The sequence below is a fragment of the Sciurus carolinensis genome, chromosome 3, assembly GCF_902686445.1.
Source record: "Sciurus carolinensis chromosome 3, mSciCar1.2, whole genome shotgun sequence".
NCBI lineage: Eukaryota > Metazoa > Chordata > Mammalia > Rodentia > Sciuridae > Sciurus > Sciurus carolinensis.
Genome location: NC_062215.1, coordinates 164398065 through 164415187, shown reverse-complemented (window position 1 = coordinate 164415187; position 17123 = coordinate 164398065). Strand labels below are relative to the sequence as shown.

The window sequence follows — 17123 nt, the reverse complement described above, 5'->3', positions numbered from 1 at the left end:
TTGCTGGGACCCGTGGCTGTGGTCATAGGTAGAATCCTCCTTGGCCATCAAGGGTAATCGGTTCCTCAGAGGTGTGCTGAGGTTGCCTTTATACCTCAGGAACACCTTAACTGATGACACCAGCATGAAGAAGACCAGGCAGCACTTGCTGCCACCTCTTCACTCCCTAAGGAAGCAGTCCACCTGAGGAGTTTCCAGTACCTGGGGAGGGCTCATGGATGTCAAGACGGAAACAATAACTTCCTTTAAGGCCACTGTATTCTGACCTGGATTTGTAATGGAAAACACAAGAACCCAAATGCTCAGCTAGACTGAAAAGTTTGTTCAAAGGGCGCACTGGGGACAGTTAAATCTACTTTTAGAGCCCAGAGATAGGCTCTGGAAAACACAGGTCAAGATGAGTGCCCTTCAGGATAAGAAGAGTGTTAAGGGCTGAATCATGTCCCTCCCTCGAATTCCTATGTTGCTTTCCTACCCCCCAGTACCTCCAAGTGTGATCTTCTTTGGAGATAGGGCCTTTAGAGAAGTAACAAGTTAAAATGTGATCACTGGGGTGGGCCTTAACCCAATAAGACTGGTGTGCTCATGAAAAGGGGAAATTCAGAGGCAGACCCACGTGCGTGCAGGCAGAATGCCTGGGAACAGGAAGACAGACATCTGCAGACCAAGGAGAAAGGCTTGAAACAGATCTTCTGCTCATAGCTCTCAGGAGGAACCAAACCCTGCCAATGCCTTGATTTAAAAAAAAAAAAATTTTAAGTTGTCAATGGACCTTTATTTATTCATATGTGGTGCTAACAATTAAACCCAGTGCCTCACACATGCTAGGCATGTACTCTACCACTGAGCCCTAGCCCCAGCCCCAATGCCTTGATTTTTGTCCTCCAGTGTCCAGACTACACATTTCTGTTGTGTAAGTCACTTAGTTTGTGGTACCGTTGTGGCAACCTGAGCAAATTAACAGAGAGAGAAGAGTGGCTAGCTGGGCTGGGGTTGTCGCTCAGTGGTAGAGCACTCTCGAACCCAGGGCCTCGTGCATGCTAGGCAAATGCTTTACCACTGAGCTATATCCCCAGACTTCTTTATTTTATTTTGAGACAGGTCTTGCTAAGTTGCCCAGTCTGGACTTTGAACTTGCCATCCTATCTCAGCCTCCTGAGTAGCGGGGACCACAAGCACGTGCCCCCACACCCAGCTTGTTCTGTTTGTTTAGGCAGCATTAGATGACAGTATGCAACTCATGACTCCAAGCAGGTTGGTCAGTCCTATTTGGAGGACAGATAGCAATCCAGCACCCATTTGGAGTGCAAGGACTACTGTAATATATATATATTTCCTTATCAAGCCTCCTTCTTAAGTGGAAGTGGTATGTCCAGGAAAGACGTAAACCAGGTTGGGGTGGATCTCCTAAAAATCAAAGGGAGATGAGTAAGAGGAAAGGGATCAAGAGGCCGGGGAGGGGAGAGAAGGGGGATGTGCCTGGAAGTTATATCAGCAAATTATATTGTTATATTGTGCACATACACAAATATGTAACAATAAATCCCATCATTATGTGCACTATAATGCACAAATAAAAATTGCAGGAAAAAACCCAAGCATTGGTTAGTCACTTTCCAGGTGCTGACCCAGATGCAGCGTCTATGTCAGCACCTTGGGTCTCTTGGGAGCTTCTGTAAACTGAGATAACTGATGGTTCCTAGGCATGATTCAGGGAGGGATCAGCCAAGTTGAAGGCATGTGGGGTATACTAGGCTACTGCTACTGTGTAGTACCAGTAAAAACTGTTCAAGACTGGCATGAAGCCAAGCACAGTGGCACATGCCTGTAATCCCAGCTACCTGGGAAGCTGAGGCAGGAGGATTATACCTTGACAACCCTATCTCAAAATAAAAAATATATAAAGGGCTAGGGATGCAACTTAGTAGAGAACCCCTGGGTTCAATCCAAGTACCCCCAAAAAAATTGGCATGGAAAAGAGGATTCTGTTCAGTGGACCTGGCTATGGCACTAGCTTTAGGAAAAAAACACTGAAAAGTGCCTTATCACATTTTCACTGACTCATGGCAGTGTGGGCTGGTGCCCAGCAGTCAGATTGACTGGATTAGCATGTCTCAGCCTCTCTGGAGATAGCCATTTTGGCAGCAGATCACACCAGATCCACACACGTCTCCCTGCCTTTGTGATCTAAACAGAAGCCCATGGAAAAAGTCTCCTAGGATGAACATCAGTGGAATCAACAAGCTTATTAGACCATAGCCACATGAATACACCATTGCACAGGGTATGGTAATTCATGTACAATTCAAGATTGGAGCCCAAGACAAAATCTAGGAATCATAGCACATGAGGCCAAGGAAGCCTGACAGATAGGCCCAAATTGCAAGCCACACAAGATGGTGATAAGGGAAACCCTGGGACACAGTGAGGGGGACTGGTGTTGACCTGTCCTGCAAAATAAACTAATAGATCCCTTGCCATTTTCTCAAGAGTACTGCTAGGTATTAACTACTATAAATATGGCACCATTATTTTCATCCACACAGTAAATTATTCACAGACCCTTAAATGGACTACACTACATATGTGGATTCCCCCAAAGCATCTAATCAGACGACGGTGCCACCTTGATAGCAAAAAGTACCCAGAAGTGGCAGTTACAAGACACTGGCTGCATCGTTCATGTCCTGTATTATCCTCAGGCAGCAGAGGGACAGAGAAGGGAGGTTCCTGATTCCCCCAAGGTTTCCACCTAAGGCAAATTGCTTTTTTAAAAAAAAATGTTCTCGCCAATGACTAGGTTAAGGAGCTGCCGACTCCTCCCCACAAGCTTTCCCAAAACCCCCATGTGTGCAACATGCCTGAACTAGACCTATGTACGACTTTCTTGGAGTGGCAGTAGTGAGTACGTCCACCATCTTTTCAGAGTGGAGTGCAGAGGGACCCAAAGCGCATGAGTAGATCATCATATCAAGTGCAAACCCCCGTGCAGAGCTCAAAGAATGGACAAGACTTGTGCAGAAATCCTGAGACTTGTGTGCAACAGTGACCTGTGAGCCTGTCACACTTGCCCTTTACTCCTCACGTCTTCAGGGGACAGTCCAGGGACCCTAACCCATGTACTGTCTCTCTGAACTAAGAGTTATGAATGGACTCTTAACTTATTAGGGTCATCATCTCATTCATGGAACACCTAAAAAGCTTAAATTGAGCAGCAAATATACCATATAACTTTGAAATAAATATTTACATTTTTAGAGATCTATTCTTTTAAGAAAATAGGTGAGTGATTATAATATTCACATAACATAATATTAGTCATATAATTACTATAATTAATGATAATAAATTATGTAATAAGCTCTAGATCATGATTTCCAACCTATTTTAATGCATCCCTGTCAATTTCATTGTGATATCTGCAGAAATGAAAACTTGGGACTTAATGTGTTAAAGGAGAAACTGAAAAAGATTAACAAGGCCACCAGGGCTCAGCCCCCACTTGATCATATGCATAAGAAAGTCAGCTTGGAATGCGAATGTGGCAATTCATCACAAGAGTATCTCACATTGAGCATGATTTTTAATTATGAGATTGGGGAGGTGAGAAGAGGCCCTGATTGGCTGTAAGAGACACAAACCAGATAGTTAACTCCTCTCATTCTGCTATTTTTCTTGCCACTCCTACTCCTTAGGAAACTAAGCTACTAGAATTTGCAAGTAACAAAAACAGGAAGTGAATGACTTGAACTTGGTGCTTCTTTTGCCACCAGCTATGCTTGCTGGTCTTGGGCAATCTTGGATAGTGATGATAATGATCATGTGTATAAGGTGATAATTTCTAAGATGATCCTCATGCGGTCCACACATCAGAGGGTGGGAGCCTGTATAAAATGGTAAAAGGCAAACAAGAAGAAACTACTGAGACGGGTGCAGTGGAGAACACCTGTGATCCCAGCTACTCTGGAGGCTGAGGCAGGAGAATCACAAATTCCAGGCCAGCCTGGGCAACTTAGCAGGATCCTGCATCAAAATTAAAAATAAATAAAAAGAATGGGAGGTGTAACTCAGTGATAGAGCATCCTGAGTTCAATTTCCAGTGCCACCTAAACAATAATAATAATAATAAAATCTACTGATTTGCCTTGGGACATACCAAGGTACATGTGTGGATAAGACATGAGATTAGGGAAAAGGGTGAAGTGGTGGTTGTAGAGACTGCACCCCTGTAGTCCCAGCAGCTTGGAAAGCTGAGACCAGAGGATTGCTGGTTCAAGGCCAGCCTCAGCAACTTAGGGACACCCTGTCTCAAAATAAAAAATAAAAAGGGCTGGAGATGTAACTCAGTAGTAAAGTGCCCCTGGGTTCAATTTCCAGTGCCTCCCCCCGAAAAAGGGCAGAACAATATTAACTTTCTGATTTGGTCTCTTTGGTCTCCTACTGTTATTGTTGGCCTCTTTGGTACACTTGTCACAAGTGGTTCCAAGGTTATCAGCCAGTTCCTGCCGCTGACTGATGAGGGTAGGTGCAGGTGGTTACAGCTTTAGTTGCACTCCAAATGGGTGCTGGGCTGCTGTCTGTCCTCCAAATAGGCCTGACCAACCTGCATGGAGTCATGGCTGTGCATACTCTCATCTTATGCTGCCTAAAACAAACAGAACAAGCTGGGCATGGGGGCACGTGCTTGTGGTCCCAGCTACTCAGGAGGCAGAGATAGGATGGCAAGTTCAAAGTCCAGACTGGACAACTTAGCAAGACCCTGTCACAAAATAAAAATTTAAAAAGTCTGGGGATATAGCCCAGTGGTAAAGCATTTGCCTAGCATGCACGAGGCCCTGGGTTCTAGCCCCAGTGGTGAGGAGGTGGGGAACAATGTGATCCTCCTAGAACAAGACAGAATGGGAGGCCTGTAAAGAGCTGCTGAGGCCTCCTCTTCTACTCAGCCCTCATCTCACCTGGGAGACTGTCATGAACGCGCATCTCTTTGCCTGCCTCCTGAGCTCCCACAAGACATGAAGCTTTCAACCCTACCCACCTCAGAAAAGAGCTGCAGAATACAAAGTCCCTTGGCTGCAACTTGGAAGGGGCTTGGAGGCCCCGAGGACACCCTGCAACCCACGCTGCAGTCATCTGTCTCTTTGTATTTCAGTGTTGTCCTTTTAGGTGCATGAGACAAGGACCTTGGGGAGCTGGCCCCTTTGGCTTATTCTTTTTTCACTGTCTATGTAAGTAATAAACTGTCCAAATTCAGAAGTGGCTCTTTGTATCATTCCTGGTTGAATCTCTCAGGCCTTGTCCTTGACTTATCTTGTATGTGTGAGCTTACGTATTTTCTTATCAGGTAAACAAAGGAAATATACCACCAGTGGACCCCAAAGGTGCACGGTGGCTAGTCCACCTGTAAAGTGTAGATAATTCCAAAGAGGCCCTGGAAGCTGTTAATTAAATGATAGGGATGGTGTCCAGAAAGCACTAATCTGCCTCCAAGGCAAAGGGTTGTAATTGAGGAGGTGTAAAGGTGGGAGTCAGGAGGATAGAACTGAAGTCCTACATAATATGCTATGCACAAACTTTCTTTTTAAAATTTATTATTTATTTATTTATGCTGTAGAGAAAAAGCATTCAGCTTTTCAAAGTGTTGGGAACTCCCAGATTTAGATAACTGAGCTCTGAATTTTGTGTACTTTGAAAACTCATGAAGTGATAAGAGTCAAGAAGTGGAAACAATCCAAATATCCATCAATGGACAATGGATACACAGATTATGATGTATTCCTACAATGGAACATTATTCAGTCATAAAAACAAATGAGGTATTGATGCATGCTACAATATGGATGAAGCTTCTTGCAAACATGAATGAAACAAGCCTGTCATAAAAAGTCACATGCTGCACGATTGCATTCCCATGCAATGTTCATGACACACAAATCCACAGAGACAGGAAGTAGATTAGTGGTCACCTGGGACTGGGAGAGATGAGTAAATGAGGGGTGACTGCTAAGGGGGTACCAGGTTTTTCTCTAGGGTGATGGTTGCATAAATGTGTAAATATACTAAAAACCATTTAATTACTAAATGGGTAAATTGCATAGTATGCAATTATCTCAAGCTGTTACCAAAAAAAAAAAAAAAAAAAAAAGGAAATTAAAGTTACCTGAAAACTACTTCCCATCAAAAAACCAATGACTGCTTTTGGATGGTGTCCTAGTTGGGGGTTTGTTTGGTTTTCTGATAGTGGCTCCTTAAGGAAGCTCTCAGCTCAGCAAAACCACACTAAAAGCAGAAGAAATAGCCCTGACGACCAAAGCAAACTCACAAATACCCAGCACTGTTTTGCTAGGGTCAACGAATCAGGCCCTGAAATCTAGCAGCCATCAGTTGGATAAGCAAGAGTGACCTAACTTCAGGCACAGGTCACTAGTGTCTATGCAGCTGACAGATGACAGAAAGAAGGCCCATTCTGGGTCACTCAGGAGAGTACAGTGGGGAAAGCCCCATCTGAGTGCTGCCAAAGTGTCATCAGGAGGTAACCCCAACCCCTCACACAAGTGGAATCCACATCTCCAAGTGACAGGAGGTGCTAAATAATTAACAGCATTCCCAGCTTCTCCTCACTCTGCACCTTGCCGTGAACAAGCTCCTCCTGATCAGAGCAAGTCGGTGGTGTGATTTGGACTCAGGACGAGCAGGATTACTTGCATTCTTTATTATGAATGTTTTAGGGTTGAGAATTCAAACAAATAACAGTATAACACCCATGTACTCAACCCTCTCGAATTAAATATTCATGTTTCTCATATTTGCTTCAAATATTTTTTTCAATATTCATGTATTTATTTTCAAATTATAAACATGAATTACTGAACTAAAGTATAACATAATAGAAATTAGACTTTTTAAAAGACTTTATACATATATATTCTAATAATATCCCATGGAAAAAAAAATGTTGGTAGTACCACTGAGCTACATCACCAGCCTGTACGCTTCAAATATTTTTTAAATGAAAATTTTCAGATACAAAGTCCCCTTCTTAGTCTTCCTCAGTTCCTTTGTCCTCCCTTTCCAGAGTAACCACTACCATGAATCTGAAGTGAATTCTTCCTGTTAATGTTTACAAAATTTTACTATACACACACACACAAGAACACATACAAATTAACATGTAGATACACATATCTATGTATCTAATGATAACGTATAAAATTCCTGCGTAGTTTGCACTTTATAGAAGTGAGGCAGAAGGATCACAAGTTCAAGGTCAAGACTGAGCAACCAGTGAGACCTTGTCTCAAAATAAAAAGTAAAAAAGGCTGGAGGCATAGCTCAGTAATAGAGCACCCCTGGGTTCAATCCCCCTAGTACTGCAGCAAACAAACAAACAAAAATAAATCACAGAAGCGGTATTCTATTGTATATATTATTCTGTACTCAATTTTGCTTTGCGTTATCCATATTGTTGATGGACATTTAACACTTCTGATCTTTTTTTTTTTTCTTGGTCTGAGAATTGAACCCAGGGCTTCATGCATGTTAGACAAGTGCTTTACCACAGGCCAGCCATGATTTTTTCTTTTTTTATTTTACAAACAAAGATTATGAAAAGACATTTTTGTGTATGCCATTACTTCAATACTCACAAAGTATCTGTTTTTTATGAAAGAATACAGAACTACCATAAGTCATAAAGATACATACCAGAGAGGTGGACAGTAAGAATTTCCCCCTGACTTTGCGACCTAGAAAAACAATGGGATATAATGGAATGAAGGGAGGGGGAGCATCCCAGTGTGATTCAAGAAAAGGCTTTGCCTAGAATGCCCTCAAGGAGACCCCCAAGAATCCACAAGCACTGTCCACCCCTACGCCCAACTCCCACAGCAACCAGAGGCAACCTTCAGGGGGCTAACCCTGCCAGGCTGATCAGTGAGAACGCCATGAAGAAGAGTGGATGACCAGCAACTGACGAAAAGTAAAAAGAGGATGTCAAAAGTAAGGACTCAGAGCCCAGTAGGGGTACAGGATGGGAGTGGGTGCCAAAAGATTCCACAACATTACATGGGACAGAAATACATATGGTCAGCCATCATTTCATTTCCTGCTCTCATTTTCTTAGCTGTTTTGTTTTGTTTTGTGCTAGTGGGAGCTGAACCCAGGGGTGCTCTACCACTGAGCTACATCCCCAGCTATTTTTAAATTTTATGTCGAAACAGGGTCTCATCAAGTTATCCAGGCTATCCTTGAACTTGTCATCCTCCTGCCTTGGCCTCTCAAGTCCCTGGGATTACACATGTGTACTATGGTGCCTGGCTGCTATTGTTTTTGTTTGTTTGTTTTTAATCACAAAAGGTAATAAACATGTGCACACTGTTAAAATCCAAAGAATACAAAAGGGCATATGATGGCAAGGAAGTCTTCCTCCTGACTCTCCCTTCCAGAGTCCAAAACCCCTACACAGAAGAAACCCTTGTTACCCATTTCTTGTGTGTTCTTTTAGAGATCCTCGTCATGACTGCAATGACAGTGGTTATGGTGACAGGGATTGAACCCAGGGTCTGTGCGTGCTAGGCAAGTGTTCCACCACTGAGCTACACCCCCAGTCCTCCAGAGATATTTTATGCATACACAAATGCTTTATGCACATCTGCCTCATTCTTTTTCTTTATCCATAAAAGATGGCATGCTACATTTTTTTTACCTTATATTTTTCCTGAGTCTTAGCAAACAATTCATACTAATATAAAGAATTGCCCTGTTCTTTTTAGAGGTTGCTTAAAACCCCATCCTATGGATGGACCATAATTTAATTAGTCTTCTATTGTGGAACATTTAAGTCACTCTAACCTTTCCCAACCACACATAATCACCTAATGCTGCCTTGAATATTCTTCAGTACCTCGTTGACCACAGTGGTTGTGTAAGATAAAACCCTAGCAGTGCAATTGTTAAGCTGGTATGATTCCCACTTTTTTTTTTTTTTTTTTTTTACCTTGATACTTAGGCTCCAATTTCCCATCTCTGAGGCTTAAAGGCAGCGGACCCTATTCTCCCATAGCCTCATAGACAACCTGTTATTGTCTGCCAAATGGCACTGAAAAACACTCCCATAAGCTCTGGTAGGCGTAAAGGTGACATTAGTGTTGGGGAAGAAGATCTATCCAATCAATAAAAAAAGAATGTGTTAACAAAATGGAGGTGGTCTTTGCAAAATGCAGAAGAGGGGAGCCAAACGGCAAGGCTGTGGCAGCATTCACCTCTCACCATCCAAGGGACAGCCTCATCTCACCTAGTGGAGGGACTTCCCAGAAGCTCATTCGACCAGGTTTCTCCAAGGCCCAGAAGAAATTTCCTTTCCTATGATTCCACTCCTTACTTCTGGGTCCTTGCACACAAGCAATCCACTAATACAGTTATTCACTTTTCTCCCTAGGTACCTGGATCCGTACCATGTGGATTACACACGGCTACAGATTCTTGGACATCCCTCCCCTTCAGAAGTAAGGTCTACATCTTCTCCAGAGTCTATGGGTGCTGTAACTTCTCTGATGAATGGAATACACTGAATATGCTGTTGTGCCCATTGCCAGGCCCAGGCTTTAAGAAATTGATAACCTCTACTTTCTGTCTCTTGAACATTCACTCAGGACTGTCAGCACCATGTAAGAGCACTATCCTAATACCTCTATGCTGTGAGGAAGCCCAAGCCAGCCCTGCAGAGAGACAGAGACCCAGCTACTCTAGGTCAAACCAGCCTAGCCACCATTCATGCCATGGAAGCCTTCTTGGTCATTTTAGCCCCAGCAGATGTGACATGCCAGTCAAAAGCCAGACCTGAGGCCCAGATATAAGGCTCTACTTGAGCAATTCTTCAGCCATTTGAGCTGAAACCACACTCTGTCATAAAATACAGATAAGTCATCTTCATGGTGCCCTGCTCAAATTCCTGACCCACAAGATCATGACTCTGGCAAAAAGTTTGTTGTTTTAACCCACTATATTTGGGGATAGGTCATTATGCAACAAAACCAGAACAGGGCATTTCTGTATGACAGAGTATGACCCTGAGAGGATTGATCTCCTCACAAAATAAATACAGGGGCACTCTGGTTCACACTGCTGTTTTTGTGGGTTTGGTCAATGTGAGTCAATCCCCAAAAATCTGCCATGCTGAATGTGCTGACAAAATTTAGTTTCTGAGTCAGGTGTGATGGCACATGCCTGTAATACAAGCTACTAGGGAGGCCAAAGCAAAAAGATTGCCAAGTTTGAGGCTGGCCTTGACAACTTAGTGAGACCCTCACTCAAAGAAAGAACAGAAGGGGTTGGGAGTATAGCTCAATGGTAGAGTGCCCCTGGGTTCAAACCCCCGCCCCCAGTTTCATTTCCACTGAGAACTGAAGGGCCAGGCTCAACCAATCTGCCCAACGCCTTCACTGAACCTTAGGTCCAACTACACGGAGCAGGGAGCTGGGAAGTCAAGTGTCACAAAGAAGTTTACCGCCAGGTGCGTCCACCGCTCACTGCCACTCCTGAAACCTAAGACTGTGCCTGGTGCTGGGGACAGTGGTGGAAAAGACGTAGGTTCAGCTCTGGGAGCTTTACCAGCCCAGTCTCTAAGCCGTATAAACAGGTGATGACAAGAAACATGATATGGGAAATGACAAATATGTGCTCAGGCAATCAGGGTCCAGAGGAGGGGCCCCCAATCCAGTCCAGGTAGTCCACAATCCCATAATCAGAGCTAGAACAGATAACATCTCGTAATTCTCAGATCAACATCTTTGAAAGATAAATGTTTAATAGAGATTTAATATATATGCATGTTTTGTTTTTCTAGCTTTTTTTTTTTTTTTTTTTTTTTTTTTGGTGCTAAAGATTGAACCCAGGTCCTTGCACATGCTCAGCAAGTGCTCTACCACTGAGCTGTGTTCCCAGTCCCTCTGGCACTGTTAACAATATTTTTTGGCAATTCCTTAAATGCTTCAATGCTTCCCTAAGCTGATTTTGTTATTCTTATGTGGGATAATGTGGAGCATTTTGTCTGTTTGTTTTGTGAGGTTTGGGGGGTGGATTTTTTTTTCCCCACCCATGTTAGGGACCAAATCCAAGGCCTGGAACATGCTAGGCAAGTCCTTGACCAGTGAGCTATGCCCTCAGCCCCTGCTTTTTAAAAAATAGGGTGTAGAGGACATTGTAGTTGGCTACCTTAATACCTTCCACTGTGTGACAGTCACCCAGTTTGGGTGCGGGGCCTCAACCCCAGCTTTAGGAGTGACACTGCACGGGGCCAAGCTAATTAAAATGTGTCTATCTGTTCCAGTCATTATGATGGGTTCAGGAATGGGCAATTAACCCAGGTCAAGCCAGTCAACCAACTTCTACAAGGCAGGAGATCCAAAAGAACTGCAGAAAAACAAACTGTAGCTTTGATAACTTCACTCCTCTTTCTATAGTTTGGATGTATTTTGCTCCCCAAAGATTCATGTGCTAGAAGCCTGGTCCCCAAACTAATAGTGTTAAAAAGTGGTGGGACCTGTAAGAGTAGAAGTTCATGGGAGGTGGCTGGGTCATGACCACTCACATGATAGAAATAGATTAGTTCCAGTGAGCACAGGTTGTTATAAAAGAGCAGAGCTGACCTTTTCCTGCTCTTTCTTCCTCTCTAGCCATGCGACCTCTGTCTTTGCACATACCTACCTCCCCTCCTACTTCTCTGCCATGTTACATGACACAGACAAGGGGATCTTCACCAGACACTGGGTACCATGCTCTTTGAACTTTTCAGAATTATGAACCAAATAAACCTCTTTTTTTTAAAGTTACCCAGCCTCAGGTGTTTCATTACAGCAACACCAAATGGACTAAGACAGAAAATTATCACTGAGTAGTGTTGTTGCTATTATGATACCTATGAATTAGAAGTGGTTTTGGTAATGAGCAGAGGTTGGAAGAATTTGGAGGAACAGGTTAGGAAAGACTTATACTGCTCTAAACAAAGCACTGTGGGCAATTCTGGTGAGGGTGCAAACAAAGAGACTGAGAAGGAGTTAGATATTCTTAGAGATTGCCTAAGTTGTTGTGCCTGGAATGATGATAGAAATGAGGACAGTGAAGAACATGCAGACCAGATCTCAAATAAAAATGAAAAATATTCTATTGGAAATCGAGAACAAGCCATCCTTGTTATTAAGTAGCAAGGAACTTAGCTGAATGGTTTCCATGCCCTACAGCTTTGTGAAAGGCCAAATTTAGGAGATGACTTAATAGGCATCTGACAAAAGAAATTTCTAAGCAAAATACAGAAGCAGGTGTTTGGGTACTTTTAAAACTGTATAGTAAGATTCAGAACCAATGGCAATGACCTGAGGTGGAAGAGGAGAAAAGGCAAGTGTACAAATTTGGAAAAGTCAGTCTACGTACATCAAAAGGAAAAAGAAAAAGCTGAGCCACTACTTGTTAAAGAAGTCGGACAGATAAAGGGAGCTGGGCTTCAGGACGCCAGGAGAGAGGACCCAAGGGCATCCCAGAAATCTTTCACATTTTCCATTCCATCACAGTCCCAGAGGACCCAGAGGGCAGGATGGCTTCAGAGAATACCCAGGAACTGACACCCAGGGTGCTCGGGGGCCCCTGCTTTTCCTAACCCAGAGCAGAACTCGGCCACTCCAGCTGCTGCTGAAATGGGCCCTGGTGCCATGTGCGCAGCTGCTCCAGAGGATGCCAGCTACAGGCCTCGGCAGAGTCCACATGGTGCTAATTCTGCAGGACCCAGGAAGCAAGAGCTACAAGACCACAAGCTTCCAGTGAGATTAAAAAATAAAATTCAAAAAAAAAAAAAAAAAAAAAAACCATAGGGGCCAGGCAGAAGTTTGCCACAGGGGCAGAACCACCACAGAGAATCTCCATTATATGCCTAGTAGAAGCTGACTGTGGTGGCACACGGGTAATCCCAGCTACTCAGGAGGCTGAGACAGGAGGATCACAAGTTTAAGGCCAGCCTGGGCAACTTAACAAGCCCCTGTTTCAAAATCAAAAATAAAAAGGGTGGGACCGGGGCTGGGGTTGTAGCTCCGTGGTAGAGCGCTTGCCTGGCATGCATGAGGCACTGGGTTCGATTCTCAGCAACCTTAAATAAAATAAAGGTTTTGTGTCCATATACAACTAAAAAAAATTTTTTTAAAGGGTGGGAATATATTTCAGTGGTATAGAACCCCAGGTTTAAACACCAGTACTTCAAAAAATGCCCAGTAGAGTCACAAAAGTGATGAAGACACAGCCAGGACCCCAGAAAGCCAGGGCAATCTGTGGTGTGCAACACTCAACCGAGAAGGTCACAGGTGCCAGATGCAACCAAGCTATCCTACTGCCTCAGCCTCTGGAAGTCAGGAAGTCTGGGGCAGGGAGGTGGGGAAGAGGGGAGCAGGCTGCCTGAGGCCTTGGAGGACCATTCCCCACCCAAGTGTGCAAGGGACGCAGGACTTGGAGCTTTTAAGATTTAATGTCTGCCCTGCTGAGTTTTAGGCTTGCTGAGGGTCAGAGAACAGAAATATTTATCCTATCCCTGTCCTGTCATTGCATCGGAGAAATAGAGAACTTGTTTTTTATTTTACAGGTTCACTTCTGCAAGAAGTTTGCCTTGTGTCTTAGATGAGACTTGGGACTTCAGTTGATACTTAAAACAAGTTAAGACTTTGAGAACTATTGGCATGGAATGAATGCATTGTGCAAAGGATACGAACTTCGGGGGCCAGCAGTGGGTATGTTTTGTCCCTTCAAAGGTTTATGAGTTGGAAACTTGGTTCCCAATGTAGCAGTACTGAAAAGTGGTGGGACCTTTAAGAAGTGGGGCTTAGTGGAAGGAGTTTGGGCCCTGGCTATCCTTGTGAAGGGATTAACGCTGGTCTAACAAGGGGGAATTAATTCCCACAAAAGCAAGTTCTTATGAAAGAGGAAGCCTGGTTCCTTACTCGTCTCTTGCATCCTCTCTCACTATTTGACCTCCCTCAAGCATACCCTCCTGCTAGGAGATGCCATCTGCCGTGGCATACACAGACACAGACAGAAGGCCTTCACCAGGGGCTAATCAGATGGGGTTGTAGACCTTGGACTTTCATCCTCACAAACTGCAAGCTAAATAAACTCTTCTTTACAAAGTACCCAGTTTTGGATACTTTGTTACAACAACACAAGACAAAGACAAGTCTCTAGAGCAAATTACACTTGAAGGACATTCAACTATTGAAGTTTTTCATCCTATGAGCAAATAAAAGTGCTTAGAGTTTAAGTCAGTATGAATAGCAACCAAAACAATTATAACTGATACAAAGTATGTCACTGAAACATCCTCTTCCTTAATAGAGCTATTAACTGGGTTTTACAGATATACAACACTCTGCTCTTTATTACCTTACACCAGCCTCCTGTTATGGGGAGGGCTAATGTATTTCCTATGGGGCAACTCTGGCTCATGTGATCCAAGATCTTTGGGGGCTATCCTTTAAAAGACCACATATAACCGGGCACGGTTGCCTATGCCTGTAATCCCAGTGGCTCGGGAGGCTGAGGCCAGATGAACGAGAAGTCAAAGGCAAGGTGTTAAGCAACTCAGTGAGACCTTGTCTTTAAATAAAATACAAAATAGGGCTGAGGACGTGGCTCAGTGGCTGAGTGCCCCTGAGTTCAATCCCTGCTAAGCCTTCCCCCCCAAAAAAAGACCACACATCCCTGGGTTTCTCCTGCTTCCTCTTCCTCCTCCCAAGGCCATCTAGAATTTCGTTGGTAGTTGCTGCTCTAGAGCTAATCCTGAGCAAATCTCCCTCTGAGAAATTCTCGGTCCCTAGCCTTTGGCATTCACTGGGCCTTTCACATTTCTAGAGGTTGAATCAAACAGGGGAACTTCACAGGACTCTGGTGTCTTGGCTTAAAAGAGTCAAATCCGCAGGCAGTGATTTCTTAATCCTCTCTCAATACCTTATGATCTGTCCCCCAAGTCTTAGAAACATGAATCCAACAGAGACAGCAAGAGAGACGGCAGCCACATAGGCAAGTGTGGAGGGTGTAGCGCTGATCCTCCTGAAGCTATTTCCTTTGGAAGAGGTTCATGGCAGCCAACATCACTGCAGATGATTCCACATCCTGTCAGTTTATACACTTGCATCCGCCATTCTCTTCTCAAGACAGCTCCCTGCTATCCCAACTTCTGTCTCCCTTCTTTTATTGAGGGTGCTAGGAGTTAAACCTAGGGTTCACACATACTAGGAAAATGCTCTACCATTGAGCTGCATCCCCAGACCTTTTATTTTGTATTTTGAGACAGGCTGTCCCTAACAGACTGAGGCTGCCTTGGAACTTGCTATCCTCCTGCCTCAGCCTGCAGAGTAGCGGACATTACAGGTGTGCCACCTTGCCTGTCCACTTCAAGTTTAACCTCCAAGTCACCTGTTTGCTGGTGCCCTTCTTATTCATGCCACCATCTGCTTATTAATTTCAACTGCCTTTTGCACATTTTCCCTACAGATTTCCAATTTATGACCGTAGCCTCCTCAGTTGGTCCAGAGTTAACTTCCTTAACTAAGTCCCCTTTACTTTTGTCCGATTCTCCCTCACCTCCAGCTTCTCTGTCCCACTGCCCACTCGCACCCTCAGGTTCCCTGGTACCCCCACCTGGTTACCTGGAGCTCATGCAGGCGCAGAACATAGCCTTGCACGAACAGCTGGAAAAAAAAGGCCAACTGCCCTTGCCTAGGAAGTTCCTCCAAGCTCCGCAGCCGCCGCCGATCGCCAGGACCCGCGCCTGGTGTCTCGGCTGCCTGGTCCGCCGGGAGGGTGGCAGGGATCGCGGCCTTGGCTCTGGCCCCGTGTGGGCAGAGGCCACGGCCAGGCGCTCGCGTGGTCAGCAGCGCCCACCTCAGCCTCGCGCAGCCCAGCGCAGCCATGGATGGTACTCTGGAGTCGACCCGGGCGAGCCAGCGAGGCTGAACTGAGGGGCGGTTCAAAGGCAGGGTTGACCCGGGGGACGGGCCAAGGAAAGGCGGGTCGGACTCCCTGCTCACTTTCGTCGCGGTCCTCACCCTAGCAAAGTACAGCCTAGCGAACACACGGCAGCCACCTTCTCGGGGTGGAAGCCCCGGGCCCGGGGAGAAGGCAGGAGCGGGACAAGGGGACTTGGTGGAACCCACAGCGCCCCGGCGCTGCCTGCCCACGCTCCCGCAGACGCCCGAGGGAAACTTCCCGCAGGCTCTGAGCCGCAGGCCGGAGTACAGTCCTCCACTTCCAGGACCCGCAGGCCCCACCCAGTGAGATCCGCCTTCGCGGCCGGCCCAGCGCCATCGTCCCAGCGGTCCGCACTTCCCGGACCGACCTGGAACCGGCTCCGAGGCTCCACTGCCCGCTGGCTTTTCCTATTGGTCTCCGGGAAAGATCCTGGAATCCGAGCGCTGAGCTAGGAGAAAGCCCAACGGCCAAGGTCATCTGACCCCTGGAGCCGGGAACAAAGAAATTTAAATATTAGTGGAGTTTCAAAAATGCAATTCTTCCCACACGTACACCTCCCCAGCCTGTCCAAAGCAGGGTGTTTCAAACTACAAATTGAAACCAGAATTAGTGGGTTGTGACCAAAATTATTTTCAATAAAAAGAATAAAATGGCACCAAAAAAAAAAAAAAAAAAAAAAAAAAAAAAAAAAAAAAAAACTGCAAGAAGAAAAAGTATTGTTTAATGAATCCTTTGTTTCATGTGTATTCAAAGTATGGTTTTTGGCCAGGCACTCCTGTAATCCCAGTTACACAGGAAGCTGAGGCAGAAGAATCACAAGGTCCAGGTCAGCCTCCACAACTTAGTGAAACCCTGTCTTAAAATACAAAATAGAAAGGTTTGGGGATGTGGCTCAGCTAAGTCTGCAAAGAAACAGCATTAAGTAGATTACAAACATTAAACAGACTCAGAATCAAAGATTATTTAGCCCAAGAATGAAGGAGGCAGCAGGATAACAAAGTTGATTCTAAAGGCATCTGAAGAATTGTTTATAGCCAGCCAGAGGGAAAAGGGGCCTATTAAGTTCAAACAATTAGACTGACAGCTGAATGTGGCTGGGTGTGAACCTTTTGTTTACCCTAGGGTGC

The 17123-nt window shown here is 44.8% G+C and overlaps 1 protein-coding gene across 1 annotated transcript in view; it reads right to left on the bottom strand.

The window, feature by feature from the left end:
* LOC124981023 (sterol 26-hydroxylase, mitochondrial) overlaps positions 1-16255 on the bottom strand; it is a 32427-nt gene extending 16172 nt beyond the window's left edge. The window contains exon 1 of the mRNA XM_047547182.1: positions 15675-16255. Coding sequence (XP_047403138.1) covers positions 15675-15938 — 264 coding nt within the window. The 5' untranslated portion in view covers positions 15939-16255. The remainder of the gene's footprint in view (positions 1-15674) is intronic.
* Between the last annotated feature and the right edge of the window lie 868 nt (positions 16256-17123).